The following is a 17,246-nucleotide window of genomic DNA, read 5'->3' on the forward strand; positions in this document are numbered from 1 at the left end:
ACAAGAAAGCTGGGCTGGAGAGATGGCTCAGCGGTTAGGAGCACTGACTGCTCTTCCTAAGGACCTGAGTTCAATTCCCAGCAACCACGTGGTGGCTCACAACCATCTGTAATGGGATCCGATGACCTCTTCTGGTCTGTCAAAAGGCAGTGACAGTGCACTCACATACATGGAATAAATAAATAAATCTTAAAAAAAAAAAAAAAAGCATTCAATTGTGCAAGTCATAAGCATACAGCATGATGAAGTTCCACAAAGTAAACACACTGAGTCTAGCACCCACACTGAGAAAAGAAATCACCCAGATGCTTTTCTACCCTGAAAGTCCCTTCTAGTCTCTACCCTGTCATCCCAGGTAAGTGCTGTCTCATTGTAAGCTGGGTTGATTTTAGTGTAAATAGCAGTACAGAGCAAGTGCACATGCGTTTCTGAGCTTGTTACGTTTTTAGTCATGTGTGACAAAATCTCTGTTTTCAGGTGCTCTACAATGGATTCACTGGTCGAAAAATCACATCGCAGATTTTTATTGGCCCCACTTACTACCAGCGTTTGAAGCATATGGTGGATGACAAAATTCATTCTCGTGCTCGGGGGCCCATTCAGATTCTTAACAGACAGCCCATGGAGGGCAGATCTCGGTAAGGGAGCTGCAGCTGTGGCGTTTGTGTTCTGTTTAACTAGCCATTCACTTGAAAATGTAAAGCACGTGTAAGTAGAGACAGTGGTGTGATGACTGCCTGTGTTCCTGATCCTCACTTGAACAGTGTCTCCTTCAAAGTCAGGGCTGTGAACACTCTAGGCAACTGCTCTTCCAGGGAGCCAGACCCCACCTTGTTTCTGCTGTGTTCACCAGATCCAGTGGTCGTACAGTTTCCTTTGGATATAACTATGTAACCTCTGATCTCTGGACCCTCAGAGAACCTTTCTTCATGTGAGCTATGTTTTTCATGACAGCAGAGATTAGACTGAAATCTAAAATACTGATTTAAAAGCAGAGGCAAAACCATTACATATTAGTACATGCTTAATGAAAAGTTGGTATATTTCTAAGTAAACTTAGTGATAAAGGTGACATTCATTGGCTTACAGTTTTTTGCAAATTTCTTTAGTGAGCTAGAAGGCACCTGGACTCTTCTACTTCTGAATTAATTCCATTGCAATATTTTGCCTTTCCCTTCCTCTCTCTCCACCTCCCTTCCTCTCTTCCTCATCTCACTCTTTCTTCCCATAGAGTCTCATAATAGCACAGGATGGACTCAAACTCTTGTTACACTGCTGTGCCTTGCCTCCACCTCCACACGGTTGGAATTATAGGTGTGTGCCACCACACAAGCTCCATATTGTGTTTGAGAAGAATGTTTTTATTACCTTTGTCTATTGTGTGTGTAGGTGTGCATAAGCCAAGGTGTGAGTGTGGAGGTCAGAATATGACTTGTAGGAATTTGCTTCTCTCCATTCGCCATGTAGGTCCTGGGGATTGAATTCAGCAAGAACCTTTACCCACTGAACCATCTCATTAGCTCGGTATTGTATTTGAGAGAGCTCTGATGTCACGTAGATAGATATGGTTGGAGAAGAGAAGAATGGTATTTTTTTGTTGCTATACTAAAATGAAGAGCTACTCTAGTTTTTGTCCTTTCTAAATCTTCATTTTCATTTATTTTTGAGCCAGTATTTTTTGTCCCTGTGACAGTATGTTTTTATATAATCCTGGATGACCTGGTATTCACTATGAAGGCCAGGTTGACTGTGAATTCATGGTAACCTCCTGCCTCAGCCTCCCACAGGAGGCTCACACTGCAGGCCTCACCTGTAAGCCTGCACCACTGCACCACTGCACCACTGTGCTTGAGAAGTTGTAATTTCCTCTTTCTTTTTCCTGTTTTCTCTCTATGAAGGGAGGGAGGCAGGCAGGAGGAGAGGGAGGGAGAGGAGAGGGAGAGGAGGGGGAGGGAGGGGGGAGAGAGAGGGAGAGAGAGAGAGAGAGGGGGGAGAGGGGGAAGGGAGAGGGGAGGAGGAGGGGGAGAGGGAGAGGGAGGGAGAGGAGGAGGGAGGGGGGGAGGGAGAGGGGGAGGGAGAGGGGAAGGGGGAGGGAGAGGGAGAGGGGGAGGGGGAGGGAGGGGGGAGGAGGGGGAGAGAGAGAGAGGGAGGAGAGAGGGAGAGAGGGAGAGGGGAGGGGAGAATAAAAGATTCTGTAGTTTAGAATGTCCTTCAACTTATGGCATTGCCCCAGCCTCTCAAATGGTGTGAATACTGGCATGAGGCCAGCTAAACATTTCTTTGTCTCTGTCTCTCTTTCTCTCTTCCCCTCCCCCCTTTCTCCTTCCTTTCCCTCTCTCCCTCCCTCCCGCCCTCCCTCCCTCTCTCTTTTTTTTTAATTACTTTAAAAGTGTATGGGAGTTTTGCCTGCATATATTTGTGTGCACTGTCTTGCACGCTGGTGATAGCAGAGGCCAGAAGAGGGTGTGGGGTCCTTTGGAACTGGAGTTACAAGCAGTTCTGAGCTGTGAGTGGATGCAGGGGACTGAGCTCAGGTCCTCTGCAAGGGCAGCACATGGTCTTGACTGTTGAGCCACCATCTCTCCAAGTCTAGTGCATTTGGACGGGGAGAGCTGAGAAGACAAGGTGTAGCAGACAAGAGGCCCCGGTTTAGATTGCAGATCTGTCAGGATTTGCCACCAGAGGATTTAATTTAAAATGGTGTACAAATTAGGATGTTAGTTGTTGCACCCAGCGATTGTGTTACCCGTGGATTCTAAACTAAGATTGTTTGGTGTTTTCCTTCACATTGTGACTCAACCTGAGTTCCAGAGAAAGATACGGTGGCGGGACACCCCAGCCAGCCACGCCATGGGAACTTAGTTGGTGGAGAGTGGGAACTGAGTTGGGTGGAGAGATTTTGGAGCCCTGAGTCAGAGAGCCTGCCGGGATGAGAGCAGGCCAGGCCTGCTGGTGCCCTGAGGCGATAGCGTGGGTGCTTGGAGGTCATGGAGGTGGTGAGACCACCGGGGCCAGAGAGTAGCCAGACTAAGAATGGGTTAGCCTTTTCGTTATTTTACGCTACTTGTAATGAGAAGTTGAAAGCCTCATCAGTGAATTTGCTACATTAAAATCACTGCCTTTCTTGGATGCCCGTTAATGGTAGAGTACTTGGCAAATGTGCAAGTTCCTAGTTCAGGCTTGTTCCCTCTGCCAAATTGTGTGTTGCATGCACAGCTGTACAGCATCACAATTAATCATTTAGGAAATACAGACTCACTGAATTATACAGATTTTTCCAATGTTAAATTCTATTCCACACAAAAGAAAAAAACCCACACTTGTTCTCTCTCTACAGATGCTTTTAGGAAAACACTTAAGTATAGGAAGACTTGGGGTGTGAAGTAGCGGTAATTTTGTAAAATTCTAATTTTTGCTCAGAAGTTCAAATTTCTAATCATTTGAAGTACATCCTTAATTGTTTTCCTTGGAGTAAAAGGTTGACTTTGTTCAGTTCCTTTCACTTCTTTGTTCTGTAACAAAGTTTGAATCAACATAATTGGTGTTATTGCTGGAGTAAAACTGGTCTTCTCCATGCGAGGGGAACTATCACTGCTTATAGAGCTTGGTTCCTCTGCCTGCACTTGCCTAAGGATAGTTTTATTTGCTTTCTTACAGTCAGTGTGGGTGCCAGCACAGTGACAGGAGGAGGAGTATCGCTGTATTAGAAGTGTAGCTTGGTCTTCTACACCCACAGGCTGTAACTTGACAGCCTCTGTCGTAAGCATGAGCACACTGGAAACAAATCAGGGCTGAGAGAAGGGTCAGTGGCTAAAAGCACTTACTACACTTTCAGAGCTACCGTTTGGTCCCTTGTTGGCGCCCAGTGACCCACGTGTGACTTGGACCATCTGTAGCCTTCCTTTTCACGTCTCATAGCTGCTAGTCACTGGAAGGCCTTGCTGAGTTAGAGTACAGATGGATGAGAGCCCAGTTCTTACCTGTCTGTCTGTTGTTGGCTAGACAGACCTCTAAGGCTGTGCCTTCAGCTCCTTACCTTGTAGTCCTTACTCATTATGTAGTATTGTGTAAGGCTGAATAGTGAGCCTTTTGTTGTAATAACCGTATAAGCCATTGGCTTTACTCAGTAATGCTTGTGTGCACAAATGCATGTGCTACATTATGGAGGCCAACACCCTCTTGTGTGGCCATCTCAATGCATGGCCTCCCCTGGGAAACCTGTCCCACTCACCTGTTCCATTGTGTGTCACTGTGCACTCTTCCCCTCAGGCGCCATGGCTGGGGATCCCTATTGAGAGGGTATTCGATTGAGATTGACCTCTTAAATGCATGTTCACGTATAGGACTGAACTCATTAAATGGTGCAGTGAGTCTCTGTACCACAGTGTATTTGATGAGGAAACGCATATGCTATGTTTTCTGTCTACTTCATTTGGAGACCTTCTGAAGTACACTAATGGCTTGCTTGGCTTTTCCCCTCCTCACCAGGTTAGAGATCGCTAGGGCATAGAAGTCAGGACCTAGTTATGTGCTACAGCTACTCTTGTCATTCGTCAGAGTGCTCTTTGTAAGAAAAGATGGGATGGGTTCAGGGCCAGTGACGTGGCTCAGTGGGTAAAGGTGCTGCTGCTAAGCCTAGCTATTGGGTTCAATTCTCAGAAGAGAACAGACTCCTGCAATCTGTCCTCTGACCGCTACACATGTGTGTGTCTGGCATTGACATATACTCAAAATAAGTGAGTACAAATAAGCTTGTTTTCTTATCCACAGTGATGGTGGCCTGCGCTTTGGAGAAATGGAGCGAGACTGTCAGATTGCGCATGGCGCAGCACAGTTCTTAAGAGAAAGGCTGTTTGAAGCATCAGATCCATATCAGGTTCACGTTTGTAATCTCTGTGGAATAATGGCAATCGCTAACACCAGGACTCACACGTACGAATGCAGGGGATGCCGCAATAAGACCCAGGTGTGTGCACACTTTATCCTACATGATGTTCTTAGGCAGTAGTCATGGCAGATTTAGTGTAGTGGAATAGGCTGGGATTTTCAGGTGTGATAGCAGGTCTCCAAGATACTAGTTTGACAAAGAAAGATAGTTTGACTTTTCTAAATCAAGCTTAAAAGCAATTTCACAAAGCCATTCATCTCCGAAATAGTAAGGAATCTAAACTTTTTTTAAAATAATGCTTATGGTTATTTTGCCTTTATGTGTCAGTGCATTATGTGTTTGCAATACCCACAGAGGTCGGGTTATCGGGCGGAGGTTACAGATGGTTATGAGCTGCTATGTGGGTGCTGGGAATCAAGCTCAGCCAGTGCTGGAAGGGCAGCCAGTGCTCTTAACCATCGAGCCATCTCTCCAGCCAACCAAGAGTTTCTTAAGCCTCACTTGAAATGCATCGGTTAGGAAAGGTGAATATTGGCTGTGTTAGCAGAGAGGAGGAGCAGACAAAGCCTGCTTGGTTAGAGCCTGCCGAGGAGAGCGTAGGACAAGTGCTCACAGTCCACTCGTCCACCCGGAGTGCCAAAGCCTTAGCCTTTCTGGAGGAGGGAGGGGAGCCTTTGCTGCGAGTCTGCTTATCACTCTCTCTCCTCTCTGCAGATCTCCTTGGTGCGAATGCCGTATGCGTGCAAGCTGTTGTTCCAGGAGCTCATGTCCATGAGCATCGCACCACGGATGATGAGTGTTTAGTGGTCAGAAGTTCATGGTCCGATACTGTGAGCAGCAGTATCTTGTTTCGGTGACTGTCGTTTTAAAAAAAAAATGACAAAATTTCCTGTTGTAATAAGAATTTTATTTGTTTTGTTTAAAGCTCTGCATGCTTTTTCTGTAAATAAACAATAAACTTTTGTAGATAGTCTTATGCGTTATCTTTGATTTCTCTGTAAAATCAGCTGGCTGTAATAAAGTGTTAGTGTGTTAGGTTCAAAGGAATATGTCAGGCAGGAGTGGGGTTACAGCTGTCAGCTGTCTGAGAGCGCGTCAGCTACAGAGGCTAATATATGCGCAGGTTTATAGCTGAGCACCTTCACCTGTTTCAGAAGAAAAAGAAAAATTAGTCACACATACGCTCATGGTACGGCATACTGTCAGCTTCTAATCAGTGAGAATGATAAATCATGGGCTAACAGCGGGGCATGGTAATGAGCTTATAGACCAGCGTTCAGGCTGGGACAGGAGGATTGGTTAAACCCAGGGGTTAAAGGCCTGGGCAACCTAGGAAGACCTCCCATCTGCTCTCTCATCCCTTGTCTCTTTTTTCTAAGAAAGTTTCTCACTATGTAGCCCAGGTTAATCTTGAACTTGCAACTTGCCTGCCTCAGCCTCCCAAGTGCTGGGATTATGGGCATGTTCATCCTTTCAAGAAAACAAACAGGGCCCAGAGAGTAGCTCTGCAGTTAAGCTCACTGGCTGCTCTTAAGAGGAGTCGGGTTTGAGGCCCAGCACCCCCATGGCAGCTCTCCCCTGTAACTCCAGTCCTAAGGGATCTGATTCCCTCTTCTGGCCTCTGAGGGCACTACATGCATGTGGTGCAGACGTGTGCAAGTAAACCGCTCATACACATTAAAAGGTGAGGTGGTGGGATGACAGAATCATGGGGATGAAGGATGTATGAGTAGTTACCTACATGATATGCTGGAGTGCCCCGTGGGGGTGAGCTATGCAGTTCTAAGTAAGAGAGTCAATGCTGCCAGTGTTTAGGTGTGAAAAGGGGAGCTTTCCCATAACCTTGGACTGGCATATTTTGCAAGTTGAGATCCAGAGAAGCTAAGCAATCTTGCAGTCCAGCTTTCATTCAGAGCTTAAGGGAGAAGAGTGCTGCTCCAGTGCAGACTCGGACATGGGACCCAGCTCTGGGGAGCTCCACTGCCTGGATTTACCACACGTCTTGGTAGAAAGGAGGAATTGCTGATCAAATACACATTTACTTGATAATGCCTTTCCCGGCACAGCTGAGTGGTCTGCCCAGTGAGAGGACCTAACACATGCTGACAGGAAACTTTGCTCTTGGTCTGAGGGAGTGTCTGGTCAGACGTCACTCCAATAGCACTAACTACATGTAAGGCAGCCCTGCTGTGACACTGTCGGATGGGTTCTTTGGAAGAGTAGGACAGAGTTGAGTATTTGCCAACCTGTTCTCTTTCTCTAGCTGGTTTCTTTTAGAGTTTATTTTTATTATGTATATATGTGTTTTATGTGAGCGTATGCCGTGAGTATGTGGCTGCCTGTGGAGGCCAGAAGAGCCCACAGGAGCTCCTGGAGCTGGAGTTACAGGCAGTTGTGACCCGCCCCACATGGGTGCTGCAAACTGAACTCCGTTTCCCTGGAAGAGCAATGCCTGTCTAGCTTTTTTTTTAAAGCTCAAAGAAAAGGACCGATTGACACCATGGTCACTTCCTTTTAAATGATGAATATAATAGTCACTGCACAAAGGGGAAATGACACATAGAAGTTACAGGAATCCTCGAGATGAGGTGAAAGCTAAGTCCTGGTAGCCCTCAGTCATCCATCCACGTGTTCTCTTGAGGAATGTGATCTGGCTATAATAACAGGCTTCACGCTTTTCTGAACTTCATGCTTTTCAGAATGGTATTAATAGATGTACATGCTACTTGATTATTAAAACACTACTCTTTTTTTTTTTCTTCTTCTTCTTTTTTTCGGAGCTGGGGACTGAACCTTGCTAGGCAAGCACTCTACCACTGAACTAAATCCCCAACCCCACACTACTCATTTTTAAGTGGTACGATGGCTTGCGTACCTTTTTTCACTGGTATTTCATGTACGGCATCAACCACTGTAATTTTGGCTGACGCTGAAGCCTGTCCTTGGGAATTGGACGCATGGCACTCGTATTCTCCAGTGTCTTCCTTACTTAGAGGAGATACCTGTGAAAGAGAAAGGCTCTTTGGTTCTCAGTGGAGGTCTCTCTTTTCTAGTGGCTTCCATTACACCTAGTAGGGTCCCTGTGATGAGCAGGGGTGTGGGAGAGGAGCTGCTATGAGAAATAGTGAAGTCCCGTGCCATGAGCCATATTCCGACAGCATGGATATCTTTTGATCACAATGTGAATGTTAAAATTTGGGTAGGTGCACATCCATGCTGGAGGGGGAGCCTTGCTAGGTGCTGTGATCAATTACAGAATCAGAGGTCAAGCAAAATCACATACTTGTTCACCAATAATAACGATAATTAATGCTTGAGCCATTTAGTTCTGTGTAAGAATTCTGCTTTGAGCTTAGGCGAGCAGAATTCTCTTATTTATTTATTTATTTATTTATTTATTTATTTATTTATTTTTAAATAAAGTAACTCCAGCTCTCCCGTTAGTTCCCGTAGCTGTATCTGCAGTACCACACCAGGGCTGCTTCAAAGAAATGGGAGAAAAATAATTTCAGGCAGGTGACCAGGAACCTTTGCCATGCCCCTGGTGTTCACTCCTGAGAAGGGAACCGCTGCCAGCTCTGGTACTTACCAGCACCCAGCCAGTTACTTCATGCTTTTCTGGACCACCCCGGGTCTGAATGGCCAGGTTTTCCCGGTCACCAGGCAAGAGTTCTGTCCTTTGAACTCCAGAGTGATCCCTTTTTACCTGGGGAATCAAAAGGAGAGCCTCAGTTCTCCGACTGAAAACGTCAAGTTGGAAAAGCCACAGTCCCAGAACTGCACCAGGTGTCCACCAGACTTTGTAATTAGATTAAATCTAACAATTTACTCACACTGTTCCTTTTCTGAACACTTGGCAAGCAGAATGGTTTCCTCCTGCCAACTTTATCCAAGCAAGGTGGTTTTTGTTTGGATTTGTTTTGAGACGGGGTTTCACTATGTAGCCCTTGGCTGGCCTGGAACGCACTCCATTGACCTGGGAGATCTGTCTGCCTCTGTCTCCCAAGTGCTGGGATTAATGGTGGTGTACCATTCCATTTGGCTTTTAGGCAACCATGTTTTATGCTTTTTCTGGGAAACTTGTGGGGTATGCACGGTCACCCTGCAAACTAGTGCTTTACTCACTAGTGCTTTACTCACTAGTGCTTTACTCACTAGTGCTTTACTCACTAGTGCTTTTCTCACTAGTGCTTTACTCACTAGTGCTTTTCTCACTAGTGCTTTACTCACTAGTGCTTTTCTCACTAGTGCTTTTCTCACTAGTGCTTTTCTCACTAGTGCCTTTGATCCTTGGTACTGGGCTTGCTTTTTTTCTTTTTTTGTCTGCTTTGTCATGGTTGACCGGTAGGCTGTCATGCAATGCTGATGTCTGGGACCTTGGGGGGTGGGGAGGGCTCTTCCTGTAACAACCTCATCAAGACAAGCAGCTGCTGGAGGCCAGAGGAAGTTACCACTTGCTCTGAGGGCTAAGGAAGCATGAAGCAGTTCACACTGTCGTTTCTGACCCGTTTCTGTCCATGCTACGGAGGAGAGATTCAGAAGGCTGTGTGTGAAGGGCAAGTTCGCCTCCCTTGGCTTACAGCCAATCCTTACTTCTTGTCCTTTCCCACCTATCTTAAAGGTCAAAGTATGTTAATAAGAACTTTGGACAAGGTGTAAAGAACACAAGAAAAAGGACTTTGCTGTTGTGTTGAACACATTAGCACCTCAGTTTCGGTACATATATTTTAAGACTTAAAATAACCGAATGAAAAACTCCATGAAACAATTTTCTTTAATTCTACCAAGGCTTCTTTAAGAGCCGAGCCAGTGTTCATTTCAATTGTCTTTGTAATGCGAAAGACTTGCAATGTCTGGTGCTTCCTTTTCCTTCTGTAATAAAGCAATTGTTAAGTGGGGTTTCCAGACTTTCTCCATGTTCCCCCCGATTCTGAGAGAAACCCAGGTATTTAGAGTTTTAAAAGAAAGCTATGAAGACATATATAAATAAGCATTTTTTTCCTTGAATTTTCCAAGCAGCTGGTGAAACTGTTTATGTTAATAAAGTGGGTAATGTTTGGGGAGGAGCATTTGGCTCAAAGGTGAAAGACTGGTAAGACAAGACTCAGAGCCTGTGATCTCAGAGTAGGGTAGGTGGAGACCCAAGGATCCTTGAGGCTAGCTGTATATCCTGGTTAGTTCAAATCAGTGAGCTCTAGGTCAAAAAGTAAGACGGAGAGTGATAGAGGAAGACAGACAGACAGACAGACACACGCACGCACACACGCACGCACTCACCAACAAAAAGTAAGACGAAAACAATAGAGGAAGACACACATGACCCAACCAAAGGAACCTCGTGTTTGTTTTTCGAGACAGGATTTCTCTGTGTAGGCCTGGCTGTCCTGGAACTCTATAGACCAGGCTGGCCTGGAACACAGAGATCTGCCTACCTTTGCTTCCCAAGTGAGTGTTAGGTTTAAAAGCATGAGCCACAAGTGACAAAAAAAGAATCTTACAAACAAACAAACAAACAAACAAACACAAACTCAAGCCTGTTAGTCACAAATGGTCAGCAGGGGGAGAATCAGTGGGAGACCAAGAAGTCACTAGGTTTAATCTTTTTGCAAGATCTCTTGATATACAGTTGGGTTGGCTTTAAACTCACCACCCTGTCTCACTCTCCCCAGAACATTCGCCGTGACACCTAGCTCAAGTGTAGTTTGGTTGCAACAGATTCTTCCAGAACCTTTGCTATTGTAAATAAGGAATAAAGAAAAGTGCCAATAACTGCAGAACTCTATCCATCTTTGGGTGCCACTTCTTGTTGGCACTGTTATTTTATCTTTTTAAAAAAATTATTTATTTTATGTATATGACTGTACTATCGCTGTCTTCAGACACACCAGAAGAGGGCATCGGATCCCACTGCAGATGGTTGTGAGGCACCATGTGGTTGCTGGGAACTGAACTCAGGACCTCTGGGAGAGCAGTCAGTGCTCTTAATTAACCACTGAGCCATCTTTCCAGTCCCCCGTTATTTTACTTTAATTCTCGTTAATGTACATATCTGTGAATTTGGATCTACCCTCAGGGGCCAGAAGAGGACTTTGGATGTCCTGGAGTGGGAGTTGGAGGCAGTTGTGGCTTTTTCTCTTAGTTCCCTCTTTCTAACCCCCTAGCTTCCCAGTTCTGTCTGGTGTCTGGCATTCCAAAGAGAGCCATGTAACTTCAAAGCCTCCCAAGGCGGACTCATTTCCCCTGGGATCCATGTGTATTTTGCCGGGGTGCCACAGAGCCAGGCCTGAAGACCTTATTCTTTGCAATACTTGGCAATGAGGCTATATAGTTAGGGTCCTCGAGTCACCCTGGCCTCTCATTCGTAAATTCCATGGAGACCCTTGAGAAGCAACAAAGCTTGTCGGCTTTCCTTGAAAACTATTGGCCATGCTCCCCCCTCTCACAAGCCACTGGCCGCAAAATAGGCATTGGGGAACATAAGCTGCTAGGGGGAAGGCCCAGATGAGCACATAGGGTACATTAGTGGCATGCCTTACTTCCCTTCCGTATCTCTTTCCGAAGCACAATTTAGAGGTAAGAGTCCCATAATTCCATTTAACGGAAGTTTCAGCTGTGAAGGACAGCTAGCTGTACTAGAACTGGGTCATCGGCTTGCTGTACTAGAACTAGGTCACCTCTGCCCACACCATGGTCCAGGCGTCTCCTGGTAACCACGCTCAAGCCCGGTAGTTTCATAGTGGCCGCATTCCTCTGGCCACACGGGGGCGCCAGAGGCTGCCAGGAGCCCTGATCTAGATTAAGGCTTCTAACCAGGCAGCGGGAAAAGCTCTGGCTGCTTCTGAGGTCTTTAAACTGTGACGGTAATTCTGCCCTCTGCGGAGGAAGCTCTCTGAAGGAGAAAGTGAGGCCGACAGATGGAGAGCAGAGATCAAGAAGTCCAGTCCTGATCACATTTGTGCCCGGCGGCTGGAACTGCCTTCTCTTTCTTTTTGCCCCTCAGCTATATGAACTGAAATCTGTTCCAGAGACTTCTGACAATGAGGCCTCCCCCTTACCCCTGCCCCGCCGTCCCCAGAGTCCCAGAGGTCCCCCCTCTGACCAAACAACAAGCACACAAAATAATTGACACTATCGCCCATTTTTTGAGTTTGCTGAGGAAGCAAACTAGCTAAAAAGGAGTGTCTGGTTTTGCTGTTTTACTTAAAACTAAATTTCCTCTATTAGTATGAGTTTGAAGATGCTTCTTTACGTCATAGCCTCTGGTATAGAGTCCTGCCGCCACAGAACGAGTGATACCACCATGTCTTTCCTGCTCAACCTGGGAGCCAAAAAAAAAAAAAAAAGCGAACCTTTCCTCTCTTGAATGTTTCTGTCAGGTATGTATTTGGTCACAGCAAGGCAAAAGCAACGAAAACAGTGGGTTTAGATATTCCCATGATTCATTGGGAGTTTCTCAGACTCCCTGCTTGGACACTGCTACCAAAATCAGGATTGGCCTGATGGAGGTCGGGAAAGATAACTTGCTAACGTAGAGATGGTGCAGCTGCCACGGGCTTCATCGTTGTGGGGCGGTGGCCTTGATGCAGACTGCACTGTCTGCATTCCCACTGCCCTGGGCGATGCCAAAAGCTTTCTGGGTTGCATGCTGCTCCCCTGAGGCCTGCATTACTGACCTTGTTCCAGATGAGGACAGGGGTTGGGATTCCGATGACTTCGCAGCTCAAGTACACCTTGGCGCCAGTGACATTCCAGATGTCCTTGGGGGGCGTCACTATGGAAGGACCTACAAGAGAAGCCAGAAAGCTATGTCCATCTTTTAGTAGTTCATCATCAGTCAGGATCTGACAACGCAAATCCTTGTGTGTGAGGCCCTCTCCTCTGTGGATTATCTGAAGTGCATCTCAAAGGCCCAGACAAACAGGCCTCTTCCTGTCGCCAGCGTCTTCTTAGGGAAGGCAAGAACTGAAATTAGCAAACCACCAAACACAACAACAAACGCCATTAGTAGGGAAAATCTGTTTATCTCACAGAAATCTAACAACGCCGTCTTCTTTTCCCCAGCCGGGCGAGCGTCAGTGAGTTTTATTTTACCAGCTGTTTTGCGTTAGCTGGGATTTTTCCCATTGACGCCGAGAAATTTCAGTTCTGAAATGCTTGATGTTCCACTTCCTTTGTTGACCAGCATCTTCACTCCGAGGGCAGTGCTAACAAACAGACACTCCTTGTGTAACAAAAGAAAAATAAAAAAAAGCTAAGAAGTTATTTTAAAACCTGCTGAGAGCACCCAGGCAGTCTTGGCTTGGGTAAGATTCAAGAGGGGCTGTCCTGGGAATTGGTAGAAGGTACAGAAGGGGGCCTGGGTCTCAAAGAAGGTGGGGAGAGGGTCTTTCTGCTTGTGAGGAGGGCAAAGACTCAATATAATGGCTGCCTTCTGTTGGGACCAAGCTCCCAAAGAAAGGGCAGGAGGGGGCTGGTTTCAGGGCTCTCAGTGGCCGGGTTCCCACCAGTAAGCATTAGTAAAGGGGACCGTGAGTAGTGTGGGGGCAGCCAGGAGAGGCCAGATGATATCTCCTCTTCTCGGGAGTTCTGGAACCCAGTAATTATCTCCTGTGAGTAAAAAGGCCCTTACTCAGAATCCACCCATAGTGGGCATCTCTTTTGCTGTAAGCTTGTAGGACTCTCTGTTCCTGGAGTTGGTAAACTATGGACCATGAACCAAACTTGGCTTCCTAGTTATGTCTGTGTGGCCTCCAAAGAGCAGGCTGTTCAAATGTTTGGGAGAAACTAAGGGAATAATACTGTTTCATGGCCTGTGAAAACTAGGAGAAATTCTCATTCAATGTCCATAAATGTTAGTGGAACAGCCTCATCTCCTCCCATCGCCTCGGCAGGACCGAGTGGTTTGTATTCCAGACCGTGTGGCCTAAATGTTGTAGATCCGGGTCCTCACAGAAGGAAATTGCTGATTCCAGCTTTAATCAACAGGAGAAAGAGACTGATAGGTAAACAAGGATCAGGAGAAAGGATCAGCACTTCAATCCTGCTCAGTCTTTCTTGAGCCCGTACGCACATAATCACCAGAAGATCTCTGCTTTGGCCCTGAAACTCCCACTTCTATGTCCACAGATATGGGAAGATTCATGGCTGCTCCTTCCCCCCGAGGGGCCAGCTCCCCAACATCACGGCAGGAAAGGCCTGCATATCTATCCTTCATTAATGAAGCTGCTCTAAAATACTGACTTTAAAAATGACATATGTGTACTTATTTGCTGCGTGTGGCCGCGCAAGGTAGAGGTGGACTTTGAGTGTCTTCCTCTATTGCTCTCCACTTCAGCTTTTTAAAATTTATTTTTATTTTATGGGCTAGCCTGGGCCCATCTGTTTTGTACCTGTACATATGTCTGTGTGAGGTGTCGTAAGTCCTGGCATTGGAATTACAGACAGCTGTGAGCTTCCATTCTCTACTTCAATTTTGAGAGAGGCTCTCTCAGTGAACTGGAAGCTCGCCAGCGGGCCAGACTTGTTGGCTCTTGAGCTCTGAGGCTCTGTGACCTGCTGGTGTTACGCCAACAGCTGCACACCAGCACGCTGGCTTGCATATGGGTGGCAGAGATCTCAACAGAGGTCCTCATGCTTGTGGAGCAGACACTATTACCCACAGAGCCATCTCTCTAGCCCACACAGCCCCTTTTTAGTGGAGCAATTACTATTTCCCATCTACTAATGTGGAATGGCAGGTTTCAGCTACCTGGGTCCTCAGAGAGTCGTGGGACAGTGCACCTTGGAGAGGACATAGAGTCGGGACCCTGGGTTCCTACAGAGAGTCACTGCTTCGAAGAGCTAGACTCCGCCTTCCTGGATGCTAGACTCCGCCCCCTGGATGCTCTGATCTGCTTCTGGAACGAGTAAGTTAATTATTCCCTCTGTCTGGGGTCTTCGAGCCTAGTTAAATATCTAACTACAGGGTCATCTTGTACTGGGGCCTGGGAAAGGCACAACCTTCCCTTCTTGGCTTGGAAAACTTTCTTGCGCAATCAGCATTCACAGGCCACGGAGTCTCCCCTCCCAACATCTATTTTCAGTGCATATTAACGTCTCGAAACCGCAAGGAAATGACCCCGCTATACAAGATTCTTCCACTCATCTCAAGGATTAGAAGCTTTTAAAACAAATCTCTTGGGGCAGTTTTTTTTCTTTCTTTTCTTTTCTCCCTTTGTAAGAATGCACAAAAACAATCACTTTTGAAAGCTCCAATTTTATGTTTCCTTCTCGGTGGATCGTGGGTCCCAGTAGGAAGCATACACCCCGGCTGGGACTTCTGACTTCTTTTGTAGCGAAACTGGACACAGGGAGCAGGGCTAGGCTGTTTATATGTATGTTTCTGGCCTTGTCTCAGACATTTCCTAACCTGAATGCCCTGATATACAATGTGGGGCTCGCCCTCTCCCTAGCTTCCTCTTGGCTTCTGAGACCCCACGGCTTGGACGTCATACAACCGGATCTCGATAGCCTTTGAACTCCTTTCTCCAACCTCCGTGAGGGCCCCCTGCTGCTCTGTCCTTCCCACACAGGCTGGAGCAGCCTGACTCAGATCTCAAGGGATCTCAAGAGGTTGTTCTGGGGAGAGTATACCAGTACGCCAAGGCTCTGAAGAGGGGTGGGGTGAAGCTAGGGTCTGGGGAAAAGCAGCTGCTCCCAGAGCAAAGGAGCAAAGCTTCATGGGAATGGTTCTATTGTGAGGCTCTGAGTGTCAGTTATGTAACCTGTGTTCATCTTCCCAGAGGCACCAGCTTCCATCAGGAGCAGGTACAATGCCTGCACAGTACCTCCTTCAGTCTCCAAGCCGTTAGGGTTAGTCCTGTTTTACTGAGACATGATCTCCCTTATGATCATGATCCTCCTGCCTGAGCTTTTTGAGTAATACTATTGCAAGGAAAAGTGCTGTGCCCGAGCTTCAAGCTTCATTTTAATACTATTCACTATAGCAAGGTTTTGGGTTTTTTCCCCCATATTTCTTTCTTTGTTTCTTTCTTTCCCCCGGAAAGAGTCTCACTATGTAGCCCTGGCTGTCCTGGAACTCATTATGCAGACCAGGCTGGCCTTGCCTCACAGAGCTCCACCTGCTTCTGTCTCGTGAGTGTAGGGATTAAAGGCCTGCCCTACGCTTTGCGTTTTTGAGCCCTGATAATAAACGTTGACGGAGTGCTCTAAAGGGCCCTGTTCTCTTCCATGATCTTTGTATATAATTCCACTCCAAGTGGGTTTTTGTTTAATCTTGAATTAATTTTTGCCTCTGTTATGATGTGCAGGCCATCTATTACGTCAGTACTACATTGAGAAGACCTCTTTCGCCTACTGAGTCACCAGTGATACCCTTCTGGTCTATCCCGTAGCCATACAGGTATGGATCTGTATCTGGACTCTGTTCTGTTCCACAAGTCTGTCCGTCCATGTACTTGTAACATGGACCTCAGAAACCCATTATGCTAATATTCAAGCACAAAAGGCAGGGAAGGTTTATTATAATGGTCTCCCTCCAGGTCTCTTATTCTTCCAAGAAAAAAAGAGACTTTCTGGAGAAACGAGTGTTCTTGAAAAACATCTGAGCCCATGAATACCCTGAATGAGGGCTATCACAGGGGTGGGGTGGGGTGGGGTGGAGGATGGAGATGGGGGTGGGGGAGGATGTGGGGATGGAGGGGGTGAGTTCACTATTAGAACCAACTATCTAGTGAGCTCTCCCTGAGATACATAACAACTTGACTTGAGTGAGCTGATCCACTTGTAGATTATTGAGAACAAATAGTATTGTTCATTTTGCTGCCAGGCTATATGTAGAATTCTACAAATTCTAGGTAATAAAAGCTGGCATTATTTCCATGCCGGGTGGGTGGGCAGGCCAGAGCATGGCTGTTAGCAACAGTTCCTGGCAAGACACTGACAAAAAAAAACCTTGGTCATTGCAAATGACCTCATTGCACCAAGGTTAGACTCAGTGACACAGTGAAGAGTTTAATGAACAGCATCTAAATGAAAACTACCGCCCTACAAAAGGGCCTTTAGACCTGACATGCACTCTTTTGCAAAGGACAGCCCTATCAATTAATGACTAATTGATGAGGCCATCCGTAGACCTCACAGTAGGCGGAGCGGGCTCTTTCCCATTGACTTTGTGTTGGTAGAGTCCTCAGGTGTTCAGAATCCTCCCCATTCACATTGCCCAGAGCTGATACCCATGGTGTGTTTACCTCTCAGGCTGCCTGGGTCTTAGCTGCTTCCTGGTCTGGGGACTTCCGGTAACAAGCAGGAGACGTAAAGAGGCATAGCCCGTTCCTCACCCCAATGGTGGAGACTGCGT

The 17,246-nt window shown here is 46.5% G+C and overlaps 2 protein-coding genes across 2 annotated transcripts in view; one reads left to right on the forward strand and one right to left on the reverse strand.

Moving 5' to 3' along the window:
• Positions 1–5,859, forward strand: part of Polr2b (RNA polymerase II subunit B) — a 37,391-nt gene extending 31,532 nt beyond the window's left edge. Inside the window, exons 23-25 of the mRNA XM_032916037.1 lie at positions 478–638; positions 4,771–4,966; positions 5,603–5,859. Coding sequence (XP_032771928.1) covers positions 478–638; positions 4,771–4,966; positions 5,603–5,692 — 447 coding nt within the window. The 3' untranslated portion in view covers positions 5,693–5,859. The remainder of the gene's footprint in view (positions 1–477; positions 639–4,770; positions 4,967–5,602) is intronic.
• The window catches only part of Igfbp7 (insulin like growth factor binding protein 7), a 61,489-nt gene continuing 50,016 nt past the window's right edge, over positions 5,774–17,246 (reverse strand). The window contains exons 2-5 of the mRNA XM_032916035.1: positions 12,562–12,671; positions 8,478–8,594; positions 7,764–7,890; positions 5,774–6,033 (exon numbers count right to left, since the gene is read on the reverse strand). Of these exons, the coding sequence (XP_032771926.1) occupies positions 6,014–6,033; positions 7,764–7,890; positions 8,478–8,594; positions 12,562–12,671 (374 nt within the window). The 3' untranslated portion in view covers positions 5,774–6,013. The remainder of the gene's footprint in view (positions 6,034–7,763; positions 7,891–8,477; positions 8,595–12,561; positions 12,672–17,246) is intronic.

Source organism: Rattus rattus, chromosome 11 (assembly GCF_011064425.1).
Source record: "Rattus rattus isolate New Zealand chromosome 11, Rrattus_CSIRO_v1, whole genome shotgun sequence".
Lineage (NCBI taxonomy): Eukaryota > Metazoa > Chordata > Mammalia > Rodentia > Muridae > Rattus > Rattus rattus.